Source organism: Branchiostoma belcheri, unplaced genomic scaffold, assembly GCF_001625305.1.
Source record: "Branchiostoma belcheri isolate BF01 breed outbred unplaced genomic scaffold, Haploidv18h27 scaffold5, whole genome shotgun sequence".
Classification (NCBI taxonomy): domain Eukaryota; kingdom Metazoa; phylum Chordata; class Leptocardii; order Amphioxiformes; family Branchiostomatidae; genus Branchiostoma; species Branchiostoma belcheri.
The window spans coordinates 4,793,971-4,813,799 of NW_017804131.1; the positions used below are offsets into that span (position 1 = coordinate 4,793,971).

Consider the following 19,829-nt stretch of genomic DNA (forward strand, 5'->3'; position numbering starts at 1 on the left):
CTTACATCTTTACGTTTTGATGCGTTTGATTTTCCGGGGGAAAGTGGAACATACCATTTTCAGTATGGGGGCGTAAATATTATTTTGGCTACGCCTTGAGGAAAAAGCATTGCCTCAATGCTTGATGGATTCATGGAGCATCCTACTTTCGTCTATATATTGTCCTTGGTCCTGACTATAAGATGTTAAAGTCAAAGTCGAAATGTATGAGATGTATCAATATCTTCCCTTCTCCCTGACTTTTAGTATATAAATTACAGTGTGTGTTACTAGAGAAATCAAGATGTCAGTAAAACTTCTAATAATGGAAATTTAATTGATTTAGGCTTTTCATTGACCAAAGTATGGCAAAATCAAGTATGACCAATTAATGGCAAGTGTATAAAAAACAGTTGTATTTCTATTAAAGTTCTTTCAGTTGAGAACAACATTAACATTGCATACAATTAGAGCTGTGTACCTAAACAAATTTTAGGTACAGGTACAGGTACAGGTACAGGTACACAGGTTTAGGTACAGGTCCGGACCTGAACCTGTACCTGAACAATTCGACCAATTTATATGCTCTTCTGAACTCCTTCAATAACAAAAAAACATAAATAAACTTGATAGTTAAGGTTTATTCTTTGTTTATGGCGAATGCTCAGATAAAATATAGGCAAAACTAAGTTGTTTTTGTTTTCATGAACACACTGTCCTTACACAGGGACCCATTGTGGACCAGCTATTTACACATTTGAGGTCACAAATAGGCATAAAATTAGTGTGAAATTGTTTAGGTACAGTACCGGTACTGAGGGATTAGGTATTTTGGACCTGTACCTAATCAATTTTTCCGGTACAGTATCGGTACTGCGTACCGGTACACAGCTCTACATACAATAAATCCATCACATTAGATTTAGGCAAATATTGTAGAATGTAGACATTATACAAAAGTGCACCGCTATCCAAAATTGGCCTAGTTAATTAATAGCATGCTACATTCTAACTAATATAAAATCAACAATATATTTGGAACCTAGAATGTACATTAGAACTACTAGTATATATTCATTCGAAAAAGAAATGCATGAAAAACTGTGCCACAAATTCTCAAATTGTACAAAAATATACAACATTAATACTCTGGTTATTTACATCACACACTGTGTGTAACCATGTTTTTTGTACTTTCTATCTTGAAACTCTACCATTGATTTGGTCCTTAATATCTCTACATACACACACTGGTATTTTCTACATTGCATAGAAATTCAAATTACTGTCCCCAAACTCTACCAACGTCATTATGAATAAATACATGTTCATACATTTTACAAGTGTATCAACATGAAGCGTCACAAAGTTTTCCCCTAAAACTACTCCTAGTGATAAGGACTGTTGATGGTCTGTCCCTTCTCCTTCATATGTTTCTTCCACTGAGGCAGCTGGTCCTGAACTGTTGTCCAGTACATCGTCTGGAGAGGAACAAACAAACATCTTAATCTTACAAGTTTATTTTTGTAGTTCTGCAATTTTTGTAATTCTGCAATTTTCTCAGAAAACTCAGACTTGGGGAAGCTTAGAGTGATACATTGTACATTGTTACAATTACAGTATCTACCAAGTATGCAATCATGGCAGTTTCACAGCTTTTAAAGAACTTCCAAGCAGATAAAATCATAGAATCTAGATGGCTATAGAAAAATATCTACCAAAACTTGTGTTTCCAAAACTTTGCATCAGAATTTAGGGGCACAACTTGAAATTTAGGACATTTCCATTTTACCTGTAGTTCAGTAAACTTGACATTGGGAGGCTGGCGTGCCAGGTCCTTCATTTCCACCTGACTTCTCTTCATGTCCTAAAATTAAATGAATGAATAAGCACAGAGAATACATGGTAAAACATCAAATCCACACATTGTAAATTTTTTATAACATATTGTATAATTATGCCAATGATATTATTTCATAAGCCTTTAAGAATTAACATGGTGTAAGATGTTTACTTCATGACATTATGACAGCTAACATTACTAGTAATATATGACTTAAGGATGTTGATTGCTAAATTTTTGTCATTGTTAAAAGTTGCTAACAAAGTTACCCCAAAATTGGGATGTTATGGTATTGGTGAGAACAAAGAAATAGGCTTATTGTCCAATGATTGATCACCTGTAGAAGTTGTTTGTTCCTCTGTTGTACATGTGTCCAGTGAGCCTGATGTACCTTCGCTCGGTGTTCAGAACTGTTCAGCTCACTCTGGGACAGATGCAGCAACTGTTCTCTCTTGGCAAGTCTGATGCAAAAAGTTGCAAATGGAATGGAATTTCATTAGGTGACATGTTACTTTACTGTGAAGGACGATGAAAATGAATTTCTTTTTTTACTCTATAGAATGAGAAATAATTGGTGACATTTGGTGGATGATGGGGAGATGACTGGAAGGAGGGAAGTGGGAAGACAAGTGAAGGCTAATCAAGAATATATTTTTATTTTAGTGTGTCAGGGAAATGCAGACATAAGAATATAAAACCTTAGGTAACTGTTATGTATAAAGCCTTTGGAAAGATGTCCTACCTGACCGAACGACTCAGCCCTGCCCTACTCTGAACCTGCATAAATGCAATGCCTGCCTACCTGCAATTTATCTTGTAATTTGCCATGTACGACATATGGAGATGCAATACTTACAATTCTGCATGTTTTTGACTGAGTTGAATCTCTCTCGCCAACCACTTCTCTTCCTTCTGACTTCTGTCCATGTTCTGTCGTTGAAAATGCGGCTAAACACCTGGTCAGACTTCTGTAGAAAGCTTGTCGTTGACACAACAGAGGTCAACAGACACTACTAGCATCAGGACGCCATCTTCTGCTTTGGCTCATGGCTCAACAGCGCCGTCCTGTAGCGGTCAAAACTAGTACTGCAGTCTGCCAAGCTATCTGCAGTACTTCAACGGACCGTCTAGGGGCGCTTTCAACTGACCTTTACCAGAGCACAAAAATGGCGGCGTGCATGTGTAAAAATGGTCTGCAAAACTCAAGGAGCATTTTCGACATAGGGAGACAATATCTGGGAGCGAGATTTTTGTCAAGGTAAGTTTGAAGTCTATAGATCAACAGAACATGCAGAAAAGTGTGTGAAATTTTCGGAATGTTGATTGAGGCGCCCACATTTAGGTGTGGTAGGGAGGGGGGCATCCATGAGTTCATGGTATGTAGCATCTACATGTATCTGACGGGCGTTTAAGCGTAAAATATAAGGCAAACTTGTAGTCTAGGTTGTTGCCCTAGATAAAGAGCATACAGACTTCTAGGCCTTAATGTTGTCAAGTCTCAAAAACACTTTGCTGTAGAAATACTGAATTGAAGGGATCCAAACATTTGTTTAAAATTAAACACTGAACACACTTTGACAGTCTAAATAAATTATATTTGCTTTAACAGTATTTTCTTGCTGATCCTTTTCAGGTCCATAACAGCTGTATTAACACCTCAAAGAATATTCCACAGAAGGACCTTCCAGAAACTACTACTACAAGTAACACCAACTCAGTCAACAAGTGTACAGGCCATAACACTAGTTCACACGAAAGCTCTCCACACCAGTTCTTTCTGTCATGGGGCAGAAGAGTTCTTTGACGATCCCAAGAATTGGGGAGAGAAAAACGTGAAACATGGTGAGCAAAATAGCTTTTTCAAATGCATATCAATTTTCATATTCCAACTTTGCCATCAATGTGCTTTTTTTTTTTAAACTAATGCGTGATAGAAGGCCTTTCTCACTTTATTAATACAAAAAGCTTTCCAAGTTGCTATGCCTTCAAATCATGTACTTTCATCTTAGATGTGACTGGAACTGGAACCATGACTGTTTTCTTGTGTCTACCACTATAGGTGATGCCTGGACACTGGACCAACTCCGACAGAAAAGTAATGTGGACCTGTGGAAATTGTGGTGAGTACAGCATTCTTCCACGTAAAACTAACTGGGAGTGAGACAAATACATGTACGAGGGGTGTTCAAAAAGTTCTCGGCCTCACCTAGAAAACGTCAGGGCAGTAAAATTTTTCTTAAACTATTTTATAATATAGTCCTCTCTAACTGCAATGCATTTGGTCCAGTGATGTTCCAGCTTTATTTTCCCCTTGTGGAAGAAGGTTGCATCTGGACCCCCCAGATTGGCCTATACCGCATAAATGACGTCATCGTTACCATCAAAACGTTGACCACGTAAGTGGAACTTGAGTTTAGGAAACAGGTAGAAGTCCGAGGGTGCTAGGTCAGGTGAATTGGAAGGGTGGGGTTAGACTGCAAACCCAAATTCGTTTGCTGTTGTCGCTGACCCCTGTGTTGTGTGGACAGGTGCATTTTCATCACGCCAGCTCGGAGCTTTCCTCTCCTTTTCTCTTTGATCGTTGCCCTCAAATGTCGTAATTCTGTTTTATAGTACTCCCCATTGATGCTTTAACCCCTTCGCATGTAGTCAATCATGATTACTTCCTTACTGTCCCAGAAAACAGAGGCAAAAACCCTGTCAACGGACGAAACTCGCTAAAACTTCTTTGGGGGGCGGGAAAAATTCTTTATCCATTGTTTGCTCTGCTGTTTTGATTCGGGGTGAAAGTGGTGAACCCAGCACATCTTGAGTGACAAATGTTTTGAGGAAACTGCATGAATTGGACTGAATTCGTTCCTCGAAATGTCAAGCCTGTTTAACGTCTGATGTTCAAAAAACATTCGAGGCACCCACCATGCAGACAGTTTGTTCATCTCCAGGATGTTCGACAAAATATTGTGAACTGAGTCATAACACAGGCCAAAGAACCTGCTACATGTTGGACAGTCTCACTTCTGTCATTCACTACCATGTGATGGATGGCCTCAACTGGATTGTCCGTGGTGCTGATTTGTGGAATCCTGACCTATGTTCATCTTTTGTGCTCTCCTTGCCGTGATTGTAGCTAGTAACCCCGTTCTTTATATTTAAATAAGAAGGGGAGTCATCACCAAGTGTCTTGACCATGTTTTCATGGATGTCCTTAGGAGACTTTCTTTTTTATCGATACACTTGATCACAGCACACGCTTCTTTTGCGGCCATTTTGAGATTTGCCCTCACCCGCCCCATTTTCATGGGGCGTCACGTGCTCATTAATGAATACAAAAATTTGAATTTTTGTGTGCAGTGATGTAAGACGTCATAGTATACAGCTATACCAAAGAATAGGAGTTTGACCTTTATTTTCTAGGTGAGGCCGAGAACTTTTTGAACACCCCTCGTACTAAGGTCTGAACAATTTTAACAACATCGTACATACATATGTTTACGTGTTCTTGAGCTGTTGTCTTGTGCCTTGATATTTTTCCCTGAATGTCCATGTTTTAATGTTCAGATAGGTAAGACTAATAAAAAGTCTCCACACCACAGGTACGTGTTACTGAAGGAGAGGAACATGCTGCTGACTCTGGAACACGAGGCACGCAGACAGGTGGAGAGGATGCCCAGCGAAGAACGGCTCGACAAGGCAAGACTTCCCAAACTGAAATATTTTCACTGCAAATCATATGTTTAATGTCTCACATTAAAAATGATGTACATTGTGTGCAATGTAAATAGAGCATCAGTTCCTTTTGGATTCATATTCTAAATGATGTTTTGTATCACATTGAAAAGCACCCTCAGGTGACGTAATATGTACTCCTGGTTAAAGAAATGAAACAAACAAACAAACAAACAATAAGATGCTGAGTTGCCTGCTGATATTTGATGATACAAAGTACATGTATTTACAAAGACGAATACCAAAGTTATCTGTATCTTGCAGATCAGTTCTAAAAACTGTTCTGAAAAATGAAGTTCTCTTTTCTGTTCAGGTGACAGAGTCCATGGAGCACCTGATTGAAGTCCTGTTGGAGCGAGAAAAGGCGCTGCGTCTGCTGAAAACGGGCAGGGAGGAGGAAGTTCCTGGGAAATTCCTCTTCAATGTCTTCGGACAGAAGTACTACCGGCGCTTCAAACCGTACCCCATGCCAGTGTGGATGAACACGTCCTTCAACAAGAGATACTGGACCTTCCCCACCTTTGTGGAGTATTTTATCAGGTAGGACCAGGGGATCAACAGTTAGTGGTCAGCAGAAATACAGTAGTTTTTCAAGTATTAAAGTGTTGTTTTACTCCACATGTGTTACTGTGTATCCCACCATTTACTGTATACATGCACAGTCAAACTTGCCTAAGACAGCCACCCAGGGGACCTATAGAATCCTTACTAAATTCTTAGACTTCCTAGAAGACAGAAAAGACAATGATAGATAATGTGACGCATAAACATTATACAGCACAAAATGAAGAGTAACAGTAGTGTAGTCGTGTTTGGCAGGGTATGGCAAGTTATAGAAGGTACATGTATCGGTTCAATCTTTAACGGGTAAGTTGACAGCAACAAGCAAGATGCATATAGGTTCTACTACTTTTGTAGCTCACTTGCGTCCATTTTTTTGACGGTCTGGTGATGTTCCTAAATTCTCAGCTTCTATTCCAAACTGTTTTTCCTTCTTTTCCTACCAGACTGTGAGCAAATGTAGTTTTCTACTCCTCAGGTGTTTACTCGTTACATCATGTATAGTCAAACTCGACTAAGACAGCCACTCAGGGGGCGTATAGACTCCTTAGTCAGTGCTTGCCAAATTTTTGGCTTCTTGTCCAAACTGTTTTTTCTCCTTTCCCTCCCAGACTGCGAGAGGAGAAGCAGCAGAAGAGGAAGTTTGCACAGGCGCATGCTGAGCGGCGCTGGTGGGCCAAGATGGTGGAGAAATTTCCAAACCTGAGGGACCAGAAGACGCCTTGGGAGGAGCGGGAGGAGAAGAAACAGCGCGACAAGGAGCAGAGACTCCGCGAGATCAAGGAGAAGGACTACTAGACTCTAGTTTTGTCTTTAAGTTACTACAAATTATCCCATAACTGTATGTTAACATGAAAAAAAGCATAGAATGTGTCTGGAAGCCTCTACAAGTGGTACAAGTCTTCTCAAAGAGTAGACATTTGATTCAGGTGGGGAAACATGATGGACCTACACCATCAGTGTCCTTCTGCAGGAACAATTACTACTTTCTACAGAAATACAGGTATCTATCCAAAACATCAATATGTACAGGAAGCTTGAACCCATAATGCTGTGTACCGGTATTACATGTGTATGCAGTACAGGTGTCTCATTCAATGAATAGGAATTACATACAAGAGTCAGACCTGAAAACTAAGCTTATTTTTATTGCATTTTTGCATGAGGAAATTTGTAGACCTGTGAGACAGTTTCATAGCTGATACAAATAGCTCTTAGCGCATCTTGTAAAATTTGGACAAGAGTTTTGTTTAATAATGGCTAGAAGTAAAACCAGATAACCTGTGAATTCTCTTTACAATCAGAAGCATCAGTAACAGACCTGACAATTTAGGGAGCAAAGCCTTTCTCCACATTCATATTTCGTTGTGAAATAAAAAAAAAATACCCCTATTGCATACATGTATACATATGTCTACGTTTCTTTAGTTACAAATGGGGCTTGGTAGTTTTAATGGTAAGATATGTATTTAACATATTCTTCCATAATAATCACTCAACCTTCTTCAGCTCTCATTTTCCCATTAGCATTCCATAAACAAATTCAACTGACAATTTACAAACATAAAGTAGTCTTACATGTAGCACTCTGAATCTCAACTATCTGAACTTTCTGAAGTTATCCAAAATAATCACAGCAAAGTTATGCAATAATATAAATTTTTGCATCATATGTACATGTCACAGACCCTAAAATGTTGGTCCAAGATATTTAATCTAAACCCACCAGATATTAAAATTTCACTCTAATATCTTGGAAGATTTACATATTTTCTTATATTTGTCCACCATGAACCCCTACACCACACTCATTGCCTACAGTAACATGATCTAACATGAGTTAGTGATCCATACTAAGCATGACACCTAGCAGGACACTGTAGTACTGCAGATCAGACAATTGACCACATTATGGTCATAACCTTGTATTACAAGCATGACAATCACATAACAACGTTAGGTTTTGCATTAATGTATAATAAATTAGCAAATTATTTTTAACATAATTCTTATCTGTCATGATCACCATGTTTACAAAAAGCAATATAATATTTGTGCAGGATCATCTAGAATTTTAAAACATACACAGTGCATACTAGTAATCCTGACATTGCTAGATATGAACATGTCCAGAAAATTAACTTTTATCCCAAATGCCTGCAACGTGGCTTGAAAGGTTAGTCTGCACAGGTACAACATAAGGCCACACCAATTTAACTCCTTGGTTAACGGATTCGCTCGCTTCATTTTTTTCTGATTTGCAAATAAAACTAAAAATTCAGAATCAACTGCAAAATGCGCATATTTTGCCCTGAACAGTTGAAAACAGTCCCTTTCATCCTTAGTTGTTACAGTTATTCCATCTTTCAATGCAGTGGTATCATTAAAAGTTCAAAATTCATTGTTTAAATTTTGAACCAGCCTGGTGTGTTGACTTCATGGCTCCTATTGTACCATTTTGGACCATAGTAGGATGCCTAGGTCTGTTTTTATTTTATTTTTTTTTCGCCCGCCCGCTCCATTATTTTTCTAGAAAAATCCGTTAACCAAGAAATTAAATTGGTGTGGCCTAAGGAACACAGGTACATGTACAACATAATTGCAATTTTGACAAGTATGGTACATCAAGCCTTTGCCCTTTTTCATGATTTGTGCCCAGATGTTTACTTATTTTACTTCCAGAGTCCCCTCCTATAAATACAGATCACACTTGAAACAGTATTGGTCGTACCCCAAATACTGTACAGTCCCTTCAAACTCTGAGTCTCTCTCTTGTGGGAATCACTGTATGATGCAGTTGGTTCTTCCTCCAATATGGCGGAAAAGCGCTTCTCAGATCTAGACTTCCACCTCGTGCAGACGAAACTCGCTGTTGAGTGCGTCCAGGTCCTTGCGGTCGCAGTGCGCATACAGTTCCGGCCGCCCCATGAGCGATATCGCCATGCGAAGCGTGCTCCAGATGTTCTCTGACATGAGTGCTGCCTCTCCCTTCGGACCCTTCCCCGCTCTCTGCATGTTCAAGGCTGTCAAGAAATGTTCTACTGCTTCCCTGTGAAACATAGACATGTTTGAACATTAGCGTTTTGTACCATTTCTCTATTTATCTTACTACAAATTTAAGAATTTTTTTAATTTCTCCATTTATCTAAGTCTTTATCACCTTGACCTGTACTTACAAAATGTAGCTTGCAAGAACATAAATGTAATGCAAATACTGGGTAAGAGTCTCCCAATCATTTATTCTTACAAAAGGCAAAGGAACATGAAGATGTTTGCTCTCATTTGCAACAATTTGAGATAGGATGTGAGCATTATGAGTTCTTACTTCAGGGCTCTGCCCAAGCAATGAAGCAAGGGTGCTACCCCTTTCCCCAAAATCCTAGCGCCTCTCCCAATATTTTAAAATTTTGGGTTATCTCTTAAAATCTTCATGAAAATTCACTGATTTTTTTTGCAACATCAACCGATTAGAGAGTACCTCTCCCGTAAAAATTTCTGGGGAGACCCCTGTTACTTCATATAATCAACTGTCCTTCATTTGTTCTTCCAAAATCAATGCATTCCAAAATGAATGCAATTATTACAAAAGAAGGACTGAGACATACTTGTAGACTCCGAGGTTGACACAGCTGATGCCGAGGTTGTACCGACTGCGTACGAACCCCGGGCGCAGCTGCAGGGCGCGCCGGTACGCCTGGATCGCCTCCTCACTACGGTTCCCATTGGCCAAGGTGGCGCCCAGTCTGTTCCACAGCAACGAATCCTGTACAAGGACACAAAAATTTAGTTGCTCCGATTTTCACTAGCCTGTGAACACAAGCTCCACGGCGGTCTGTCACTATGGTATTCTTTCCCATTGCTAGGCGCGTTCTAAAAGGTATCGGGTTACAAGACGCTATTTTGGCCTGTTTTGGATTACCAGTAAAACACTTGAAAATAAACAAAAAGGATTTAATGGTAAGTTTTGTCAAATTAAAATGAAATTATTGACTTAACATCCTTTTAATATTAGTTGTTTATGTTAAATCATTGTTTTTTCAAAATTTCGCTCCGAAAGACGATTTTTTTTCGGGTTTCCGACCACAAGTCATGCCATGTTTTTAGGCAAACATCGTTTTAACCTGGCTACGTATGTCACCCCAGATCCCCGATTTTTATATTTTTCGACGAATAGGAATAAGATCAAAAATCGTGTTTTAGGGATTTTTTAATTTCTGATTTGAAGTCTAGTTTTTGTCGACATATTGGTGAAAAAATGATATTTTTTTACATTTTTCGCACTAAATTACCCATAATTCAAAATTGAGGCCATTTTTCAAAAATCCCTAAAACACGATTTTCGGGACAACTGTAACAGTCATTTTGAGCCGTGAATGGGGTATGCTTGACTCGCCATGCTTACAGGTTAAAACGAGTTTTGCAGACGTGTCATGTCGACCAAAAGTCTGCATTGTGTTATTCGTACTGGTGTAAAGAATCATTACAGTATTCAAGGTCACCCAAGGATACGACAGTAGCTTCGCTACATGTTACAGATCCACAAAAAATGATAGCGGACATGTACTGTCCAGGAAACTATTTGTATCTATAGAAAAGTGTTGTTTTTTTATCTGTTGCAAGGCACGGAGGCAGAAAGGCTTGTTTTGCCGCTTTATTGTAAATGACCGCAGGTGACCCCGAAATAGAACGCGGGTTCGATTCGAATTGCCCAGATCGAACACGATCGAACACAGTTCGGGTTCTATGACATGTGGGAACTTTGCAGCCCAGATTTTACCACCGTGCTCCTTGTCCAGCGCTCAAAGAGCTGCCACCCAAAGTGCAGACTAATCAGGAAGCCGGCAAAAAGCAAGTTTCAGTCAGGCTAGATTTGCACATGTATAGATGTTAAAACTTACATGTACATGTAGTTGAGATGTATTATTTACAGTGAACCTACTACATCGTAGCTCAAAATTATTTGTCCAGTAAATGTACCGATTTCTTACAGCAACTGAACTAAATGAATGAAGAGAGATTGAAAGAATTTTAAGAACTTGTGTACATGCTACAAGATAAGCTCAAATTTTGTTCTCTTTCCACCACTGAACACAAGAAGTGAAAACACTGAATTTACAAATTAGTAAAAATCTTTAAACAATAAATTTTCCCAAAAATGATTTTCTGAAAATAATCATTAGGTGACAGAATCTATGGTATTTGTCTTACTCCTTTTGAACAATACATTATTGTAGGATATTTCCCATCCCTACCTCAGGTCTGACAGCCAGGGCAGCGTTGAAACAGTCCACAGCCTTGTCATACTCCCCAGACAGGTTAAACAGCACCCCTAAACCACACTGCACGTCCGGGTCAATGTTGTCCTTGGGCGCTCTCCTGGCCGCTTGGATGAACAGATCTCGAACCTCATCATGTAGCTCACTGCGGAAACAACAGATATTTATGTTTACCAAATGAAAACATATTGTTTTTGCTCCATTTCTTCTTCTGTTCCAAACACTAACCTCTGACCTGGCCAATGGCCTCCTTTGTTGACGTCTGTCACCATAGTAACTGGTGTTGGGTTACATAATGTAGCAATTTCATAGTAGGCATGTAGACTCCTGTCACCATATACATGTACATGTATGCGAATGTGTTTGAGTAAGACTTAACAGAGCAGACCATATCCGAAGGTAAACATTATGCATTTGCTTCGCAAATGTTACTTTTTTAGTACATGTTAAAACAGCAAAAAAAGCAAATGCTATATGGCCTACTTCAGTTGTTATTGAATTATAAATTTAAAACAAAGCACAATCAATGAAGATTCAAAGTTTAAAACTTCATCTTTCAACTGATTCACTTATTTTTTTTTACATTGGGACCTGATATCAGTATCTAGTGGAGAAAGTGTTTGAGAAAAAGTTTCTACAATTATAATGGTTTGACATCTTAAAAAAGGTGACCTGTTAAGTCAATACTTCCTTCATTATCATCATCATCATCTGTCATCCTCCGTAGAGGTGGAGCATACAAAGTTAGCTAGCCAAAACTGTTTGTCATACATCACAGAGATCAGTTCATGTCCCTCCAAGCCTGTTTCAGTTTCAACAAGTTTCTTAAGTGTTATGTTTGGACGTCCAACTCTTCTCTTTGTATCAGGGTTCCAGAGTAGAAGCCTACTGGCTGGTTCTCCACTACGTACAACATGACCGGCCAAGCTTAGTCGGTTCCTTCCATAATCCTTCCATAAATGTGTAAAATCTCAATCAATAAATATATAGAATTAATTTGAAACCACGCAAAGCCATACCTTGACATGAGGGAGCTGACTTTGGCTGTTGCCCCTGCTGCCTCTGCCCCCTGTGGAACCAGGTCGCTGTACTTGGTGGTGTTGGCCAGCCAGGACTTGAGTGTCTGACAGGCCTGCTGCTGCATGGACTCGTTTGTGTAGCTGACTGCCAGCGCCATCAGGGCTGTTAGGTTCTGAGGCTGCAGCTCCAGACATCTGGGGGGTTAGGGGGAATAAAACATGTGACCTCAAACAACAGAGCTTTGGAATAAGTTTCAGTTACTCACTGATGTAAAAATCATTCTTTATTTGAAAATAAGAAAGCTACATGAAACCCAAGTCATAGCTGGCTGGCTGAATGTTCCAGAACTGGTTTTGCAACGTACATATCACATACAGATAAAGACAGTACAATACAGCACATCACAATAATCATGTTTGGAAAAATGACATGAAATGTTAACTTATAAGATATACTTTACCTGATGTATCATTTTGCCATGCAAATGTTTTGCTGCAAATGATTTGCTCACTGGCGACATCTTGATAAAAAATCGGACCTACCTTTTCAGTGCACTGATGGCATGTTGTTCTTGCTCGTTCTCTGCCTGACTGGTACCCAGGTACTGCCACGCCTGGACACAGCACAAACAATTATACATTGTCAAACATTTTAATTTTCCTCTCATCTTCCATATACAGTTTAAGCAGTCTTGTTGTGCAACTACCATACTATTCAAACAACATTGTTGTGTTCTTTAATATGTTCAGTGTACAGCTCTCCTCAATCAAAGAATAACCAGTAAACTACTCGTATTCCTTCTGAAAAAAACAACACATACCTCCATATGTTCAGGGTCCCTCTGTACAGCTGCCTCAAACAGCAGCACAGCGTTGGCCAGGTCTCCCTGCTTCAACCTCTCCATGCCTTCCTTAAAGGCATCAGGATGGTCCTTCAGTGGGTTCTCCTCCTCAAACGTGTATTCCTGTACAGTAGTAGAAGGTACAATTGGTTAGAAGGATAGTTCTGTACATCTAAACTGCTCTTGAGCATTTCTAGCCTTTGTCTTTTATAAATACTAAGAAATACAGTGAAACCTACGTGGCCACTCTACTATCTGGCCATCTGGTCATAAAACCACTTTTTCCCAGTCACTAATTTTTCCTTCTATATCAAGCATTAAGTGACCTGTCTAACAAGGCCAAAGTGTCCAAGAAGACCACTTTACCTCAGTCCCCTGGGTGGCATTCTTGGCCAGGTTTGACTGTAACTGGATGAACTTTAAGTTTAAGCCCCCCTCCCACCCACCTTGTTAGTGTCTACAGCATTGTCAAAGTCTGAGAGCCAGGGATGGGCGGAGTCCTGCTGGGCTAACTGGTCCCACTCCTCCTGTAACTTGTCCCAGAAGTCACTGCCAGCCTGGGGGACATACACAGCAAGGTTGGACACTCTCACACAGAGAACTGTCATGGTAACTGAGGCTACAAAAAACACTTGATGCGTCAAGAGTGTCACTAACAATTCATAAGTAAAGTACAATGTACATGTACATGCAGCTGAATTTTGTGATTAAACACATTGAATAGAATAAAAGGGTATTTCAAAGGCGTTACTCTATTGTACAGCTGTACAATATTGCAGCTATTTAAGGTTACATCCCTGTGCTCTGACACCCCTACGAACCAACACACATATGTTCCGACAACTCCACTTATGTTGGAAAAGTTCACACCCAGCACTGATCATGAATGTCAGAATGTAGGGCTGTTGTAACATAGGGGCACTAGGGAACAGGGCTTGCTCCAAGAATCCTACTGAAACATTTTTCAGAGAAGCTCATCAAAATACAACTTTCTCGAAAAGACCTGAATATGATAAGATGGCAGAGCCAAGCTGGTTCATCAATAACGGATATGTATAGATGGATAATCCTCCTCACCTCTAACTGTTGTCTGGCCTCGTCAGTGTCAAAGTTTAACACATCTGGGTCCTGTTGGAACTGTTGAACCCACTCCTCCTCTTCTGTACCTGGCTGCCAACCCTGGGGAGGGAGGGGGGCATGGATTGGTTAGTGAAGAAGTCAACAACAGAAAGGTAGAAGAGAATAAATGTGTAATCTCCAAGCAGATCATACAGTGTCAAGGCAGTATCCATTGGCCAGAGGAGTGTCCATTAGCCACTGAAGGTATCTATAATCATCTTCGGTGGCTAATGGACATTCCTCTGGCCAATGGATACAGCCTTGCCACTGTATGATCTGCTACAAGAGAATTAAATGTGGCCAGGGGGGTACAGATGTGTCATTTAAACTTGTGGGAAAGGTAGGGAAGTTAAGAACGTATCTTATCTGTGGACATTTGCAACCTCACTCCAAAGTACATGCAAGAAATGGCACTGCTTTAAAACTTCACGGCACTGCATGAGAAATGGCAGTATGACATATGTACTGGCACACAAAACACAATGCAGTATTGATTGCATGTACCTGTTCTCTAGCAAACTGTTCTGTCCACTTTTCAGCTTCCCTGTCAGCTGTCTGGTCTATAACCTGGTTCCCCTCTATTGTGACATCCCCCTCGCCTATCTTCTTCACAAACTTCATGAACTAAACAGAACAGAAGGGATCCTGTCAGCAAATTGATGCCAAACACATAATGTGGCTAAATTTGAAGAATGATACATATTTATGGGTTCACCACACCACGAAGTGGTGTGGTGAAACCATATTGCTTTTACTGATGTTTCTTCTTCTTCTTCTCCTCCTCCTCCTTCTCCTCCTGCCATTTTTTAAATGGATTCAGCTTCTTCATTTTAGGGCCCAAGGTCCTGAAATTTGGTATGGAGGTACAGTGGGCAAATACCCCTAGGCGTTTTTTAAATTATTGTGATACAGGCTTTTAGAATGGTTTTATTTGAGTTTTTTGGCTGTGTTATAGTGTATTACTGTGTTAGGGTGCCTTGTTTACCACGTTTGGACATGAGTCATCACAATGGAATGCAGGGCATCAACCAATAGGCATGCAGCTTTCCTCTATACTTCTTGCTGATTGGCTGTTGGGATTTAACTTGATTAACACCTGCACAGAAGCATTTCCATACTGACAGTATGTCTGTATTCAAGTGTTTTGGTAGGTATTTCAAGCTTTCCTGCTCCAGCAGTGGAATGCCGGGCATGGACGTTTTTTTTTATTTTGAAAATCAACAGTTTGCATTATGCAATTAAAAATCCTAACCAATAAAGTAGGGAATAGCTATCCAACTGTTGTTTTAGTTGTATTTTACTTCATATTATAGTTATATCAATGTAAATCATTGTTTTCCCTTGTGTTTCCCATTCTTTCCCTGCCATGTCGTAAAATGTGGTGAACCCATCGCTTCTTTCCCTGCCATGTCGTAAAATGTGGTGAACCCATCGCTGTATTTGCTCCAAAGCAAATATTGGCCTTTCTAGTTACCAAAATATATTTTCAATTACCGGTAGTTGAAAGTTGCATTTCAAAACCAGGTTTCATTTCAAATACTCTTTGAACCATGATTGTTTTGTTTTTTTCAGAAGGTATCTGAATTTTTTTTACTAGTAACAAGTGCTAGTAATAACTTGGGGAAATCTCCTAATTTAGGAATTTCTGTGTACATAATTTTTTTCCAAAATCCACTTGTCACAAGCACTTAACAGTGAGCATCAATGTTGATGGATATTGTAAGAATAGACACTGATGTTTCCTTCTGAATCTGATCAAAGTCTATGGAGTCAGTGCCAGAACTAGTATGAAGAGAAAGTTGCAGACCTTGTCAACAGACATTGGGAAGACAAATTCTTCTGTCTGTAAGATAAACAACACCCTGTGCTAACTAAACTTTTATTCTCATCTCTTCAGTTTGATCTGTCTAAGGATTTTCATTGTGTACGATAAAAAAAGCAACTAGAAAGCAGGCAAACCTGTAGCAATAGCAGTTACATGTACTACCATGAAGAGCTATCTTGGCAAGTAATGTTCTACAATTTTCTTGCTGTAATAAGTGTAAAGTAAAAATGCTCAGTACACATTGTACTCCAGCATTACTTGAAGTTGTGCAAACATTTTGATAAAACTACAGCGAGCAAAAGTAGATGGCTTACCTCAGAGTTGGTTAATTTAGGGTCGTCTATGGACTGCAGAAGCTGATTGGCTGTTCTGGCAAGTTCATTATCTTTTTCCGTGAACTCTTCGGCCCTATATGATAATTAGGTTAAGTGTCAGGATCAAAATAGCAAAAACAAAAATTGCCAAATAGCACAAAACTATGGTTAGAAACCTAACCCTAAGGTTCTGTTTGCACAATTTGTGCAATAAAGTGCTATTGTGCACAATACAATCGAGTTACAGAAAATCTAGAGGGAGTAGAGGCTTTTTTCATTTTCATTTTTCTAAGCCCTTTCACCTTATTTCACCTAAGTTTTGTCCACTATACCATGTACACAATGACAATGACATAGACTCACTGTAAGTGTAACAATCAATTTCTAGTAGATAAACATACCACTTTGTATCTGCTTCATCTTCTAATTTGACAAATTCTTCTGTCCTGTAAAACAGAATGTAAATTGTTTAGCATTGTATTTCATTCCAAGAAAATCAAAGGAGGTTGAAACAGTTTACACACACAAAAAAAAGGATGCTACCAACCAGGTTTTATCTTCTGCTTGTTCTAAATACTCATGGGCCCACTTGGCATCAGCCTGCTCCAATGGGAGAATATCTGGACCTAGCAGCAAACAAGAAACAAATCAGGATTTAGGACACTGTAGTTATATTGTGTCTACTGAATCAGGAAGATTGAAAAAATATAAGTAAAAGCTCAATGCATACAGATAACAACACAATGCAATTGCTATTACTAATAATTGCTACATGTATTGTGACATAGCAAGAATACTTTTGATGGAAATATTGTGTGAAAAGTTTAAAAAGAGAGTTTTACACATGTTACTGTCTTACCTGCATATCTGCTGATAGGATCATCTACAAACTCCTTGGACCAGTCCGAGTCGTTCAGGTCTGTTCCTTCCTTTGCCAGGTACTCATCAGCCCAATTTGCAGCAGTGGCAAGGTCTGCTACGTTTGGAGCTACAAGAAAAATACCGGGGTACTGTAATTCCTGATTTTGTCACTGTACTGTTAAGTTCACTGTTTTCACTGTCACTTCTGTACCGTGAACTTATCATTACAGTTAACAAATAATTCCTGGACTTTCTTTTTCCTGCACCTGTCGCCAATGGGAACATATAGTTCCGTGAACATGTCCATTTTTCTCAGATCGTGAACTTTTGCTACCATGAACATAAAGTGAATTACAGTATATACACCAACTTTTGTATTATCAGAAAATCTGTAACAGGTACTAGTACTTTACCAATCAAGGAGAACGAGACCAAAGTTTGATTTAGAAAAATATTGTGCTAGGTGTTTTTTTTTTTTGTTACCTTGAGCAAGTCTACTTCTCATCTCAGCATCTTCAATTTCTCTCATCTCCTGCATAAGAGCGTCCATACGGAAGGTTGTTGGGGCAGCATGGCTGCGCTGGTCAGCCAGGAACTCATTCACCAACTGGACATACAGAAACAAACAACAAGAAATTACCATATGAATGGCAAGGACTGAGTTATGTTGCTACCTTTAAATGCAGGATTGTGTTAGAGAATGGTGATTGAGATTTTTTGTCAGTTTTCAATTAATACGATAAGAAACATTACCTGTTCCTCTGAGGCTTCAGCAAATCTGTCAGGTGTCTGCAGAACAGAACATTGGAAATTGTTACAAAATCACAGTAACACAAAATGGTAGACTTTATCCTGCAATTGACAAGTTTATATTTGCTGTACAAATTTTAGACCAGAAATAATCCTCCAAGCATGAACACAGCTGTAGTACAAGTTAGATACATTTGTACATGTCAACACTTGAAGCAATTTTGTTTACATAGATGTTATATAACTAAAATTGGTATGTAATATGTTATAAACGTGATTATTTACTCTGAATGTACTTTGACCAAGAAGTCATTTTGCTCAACAGTACATGATAAAAATTAGAAGACATGATTGAGAAAAAGTCTGTACCACAGGTAGTCCCCTCGCTGCAGGAAAGCCCGGCCTGAGCCCCTCCTGTCTCAGAGTCTTGTCCTGAGTGAAGTGTGTGGTTAACTTCATCAGGGGGTTAGCCCCTCCGCACTCCCCCTCCACCAGCTGACGCATTGCCATGGTTACCAGCAACTTTATCTCTTTCTATCAGACCTGGAAGAAGAGAGAAAAATCCTCACATTTTCTGTTTCTCATTTGTGTATTCTGCAGCACTGGGTATGTTTTCTGAGCCTGACTACAATAGAATACTGTCACCGAATTCATCAGCATTGCATATAAAGCATGTGGCTCTCTGCCAAAGGTTGCTGTCATTTCCAACAGGGGCATCCAGACTAATTCAATTTGCCCCAAACAGACTGCAAATAGATATACAGATAGAAATCATGCAACATGAATGTTATATACTGTATCACATCTATCTAACTTATAAGACACTTATAAATCAGAGAAAATTGAGGCTTAACATCTGAGTCTTCTCCAAATGGATAAAAAAGGGTCCCTTGCAGCCCTGGGTCCCTTGCAGCCTTTTGACGACCTCATGTTTTATGCATGATCAAACAAGTCCATCAAAACAGTGTGGAGTCTGTTGGCCTTGAGCTGAGCTGATAGCCATGACTGTGGAGAATTACTTCTTTCACAGTGGCACAGTTTTCACACAAAAGGTGACTGTTTTGGTCTGTCTTGGAACCGTTGGAAACATTTGGACAAAGTGGCAAACCTGGCAAGGAGTTTGAGTTGAGTTTTGGTAAACGCAACTGGGTCATAGGTCGCTTGAAAACTTGCTTGCTACATAACGTTTGCTAAATTATAACATTTGACTTTATGATATAGTTAGTGAGGAACTGTGCATGTACATTTGGCATTATGTACAAAAGACTACGGTACCAGGACTCCAATAAAGTTGATACGGACGCCAACTATCGGCAAGATTTTGCGTCTACTATAAATCATTCTGAATCGTAATCTAGTGACCGAGGGGTCATGTTGGTTGCTTCTACGAGATGCTTGAGCAGAAACTCTGAAAAGTAGTAAAATTGACAGTTACAGATACGGAATACACAAAGTAAGGAACACCTACCTTGTATATATTACCAAGGGGTTCGAAAAAATGTCCAAAGATTTCTTAATATCGGGATTTTGGGATGATTTCGAGCTGTTTACAGCTGCGAAACGTTCAGCTGGTCACGTCAGGTCAACCGCCATCTTACCTTAAATTTACTTCCGGGTTAAGAATGACGTCACGAACCGCATCACTCTGCTGTAAACATTCACTGCAACAAAGTGTTCGCATATATGCATAGATTTATGAACAATATCATTCCAT

The 19,829-nt window shown here is 39.4% G+C and overlaps 3 protein-coding genes across 3 annotated transcripts; 1 reads left to right on the forward strand and 2 right to left on the reverse strand.

Moving 5' to 3' along the window:
• Positions 1–1,364: 1,364 nt before the first annotated feature.
• On the reverse strand, positions 1,365–2,858 carry LOC109479895 (uncharacterized protein C3orf14-like). Its single transcript, XM_019781948.1, has 4 exons — positions 2,679–2,858; positions 2,160–2,283; positions 1,772–1,846; positions 1,365–1,460 (listed from the first exon to the last, which is right to left on the reverse strand). Exons 1-4 carry the CDS (start codon positions 2,747–2,749, stop codon positions 1,368–1,370), a joined length of 363 nt encoding a protein of 120 aa, XP_019637507.1. The 5' UTR covers positions 2,750–2,858; the 3' UTR covers positions 1,365–1,367.
• A 62-nt stretch (positions 2,859–2,920) lies between these two features.
• LOC109479869 (39S ribosomal protein L47, mitochondrial-like) lies at positions 2,921–7,714 on the forward strand. The gene is made up of 6 exons (XM_019781906.1): positions 2,921–3,080; positions 3,456–3,664; positions 3,882–3,942; positions 5,416–5,512; positions 5,862–6,088; positions 6,721–7,714. Exons 1-6 carry the CDS (start codon positions 2,989–2,991, stop codon positions 6,905–6,907), a joined length of 873 nt encoding a protein of 290 aa, XP_019637465.1. The 5' UTR covers positions 2,921–2,988; the 3' UTR covers positions 6,908–7,714.
• Positions 7,715–8,621: 907 nt separating this feature from the next.
• LOC109480167 (peroxisomal targeting signal 1 receptor-like) lies at positions 8,622–19,724 on the reverse strand. The gene is made up of 17 exons (XM_019782330.1): positions 19,584–19,724; positions 18,485–18,658; positions 18,119–18,154; positions 17,849–17,972; positions 17,364–17,492; positions 17,052–17,130; positions 16,906–16,950; positions 16,505–16,598; positions 14,870–14,989; positions 14,324–14,425; positions 13,693–13,803; positions 13,226–13,369; positions 12,948–13,018; positions 12,405–12,599; positions 11,362–11,530; positions 9,715–9,872; positions 8,622–9,158 (listed from the first exon to the last, which is right to left on the reverse strand). The coding sequence occupies exons 2-17, from the start codon at positions 18,623–18,625 to the stop codon at positions 8,948–8,950; spliced, it is 1,929 nt and encodes a 642-aa protein (XP_019637889.1). The 5' UTR covers positions 18,626–18,658; positions 19,584–19,724; the 3' UTR covers positions 8,622–8,947.
• Positions 19,725–19,829: the final 105 nt, after the last annotated feature.

Coding starts and splice junctions, on each gene's coding strand:
- LOC109479895 (XM_019781948.1), bottom strand. CDS start 2,749: ATGGACAGAAGTCAGAAGGAAGAGAAGTGGTTGGCGAGAGAGATTCAA. Junction 2,284..2,678: donor AGTCAAAAACATGCAGAATT/GTAAGTATTGCA, acceptor TTTTTGCATCAG/ACTTGCCAAGAGAGAACAGT. Junction 1,847..2,159: donor GGAACAAACAACTTCTACAG/GTGATCAATCAT, acceptor ATTTAATTTTAG/GACATGAAGAGAAGTCAGGT.
- LOC109479869 (XM_019781906.1), top strand. CDS start 2,989: ATGGCGGCGTGCATGTGTAAAAATGGTCTGCAAAACTCAAGGAGCATT. Junction 5,513..5,861: donor GCGAAGAACGGCTCGACAAG/GCAAGACTTCCC, acceptor TTTTCTGTTCAG/GTGACAGAGTCCATGGAGCA. Junction 6,089..6,720: donor TTTGTGGAGTATTTTATCAG/GTAGGACCAGGG, acceptor TTTCCCTCCCAG/ACTGCGAGAGGAGAAGCAGC.
- LOC109480167 (XM_019782330.1), bottom strand. CDS start 18,625: ATGGCAATGCGTCAGCTGGTGGAGGGGGAGTGCGGAGGGGCTAACCCC. Junction 13,804..14,323: donor AGGCCAGACAACAGTTAGAG/GTGAGGAGGATT, acceptor TATGTCCCCCAG/GCTGGCAGTGACTTCTGGGA. Junction 9,873..11,361: donor CCCTGGCTGTCAGACCTGAG/GTAGGGATGGGA, acceptor GTCCTTGTACAG/GATTCGTTGCTGTGGAACAG.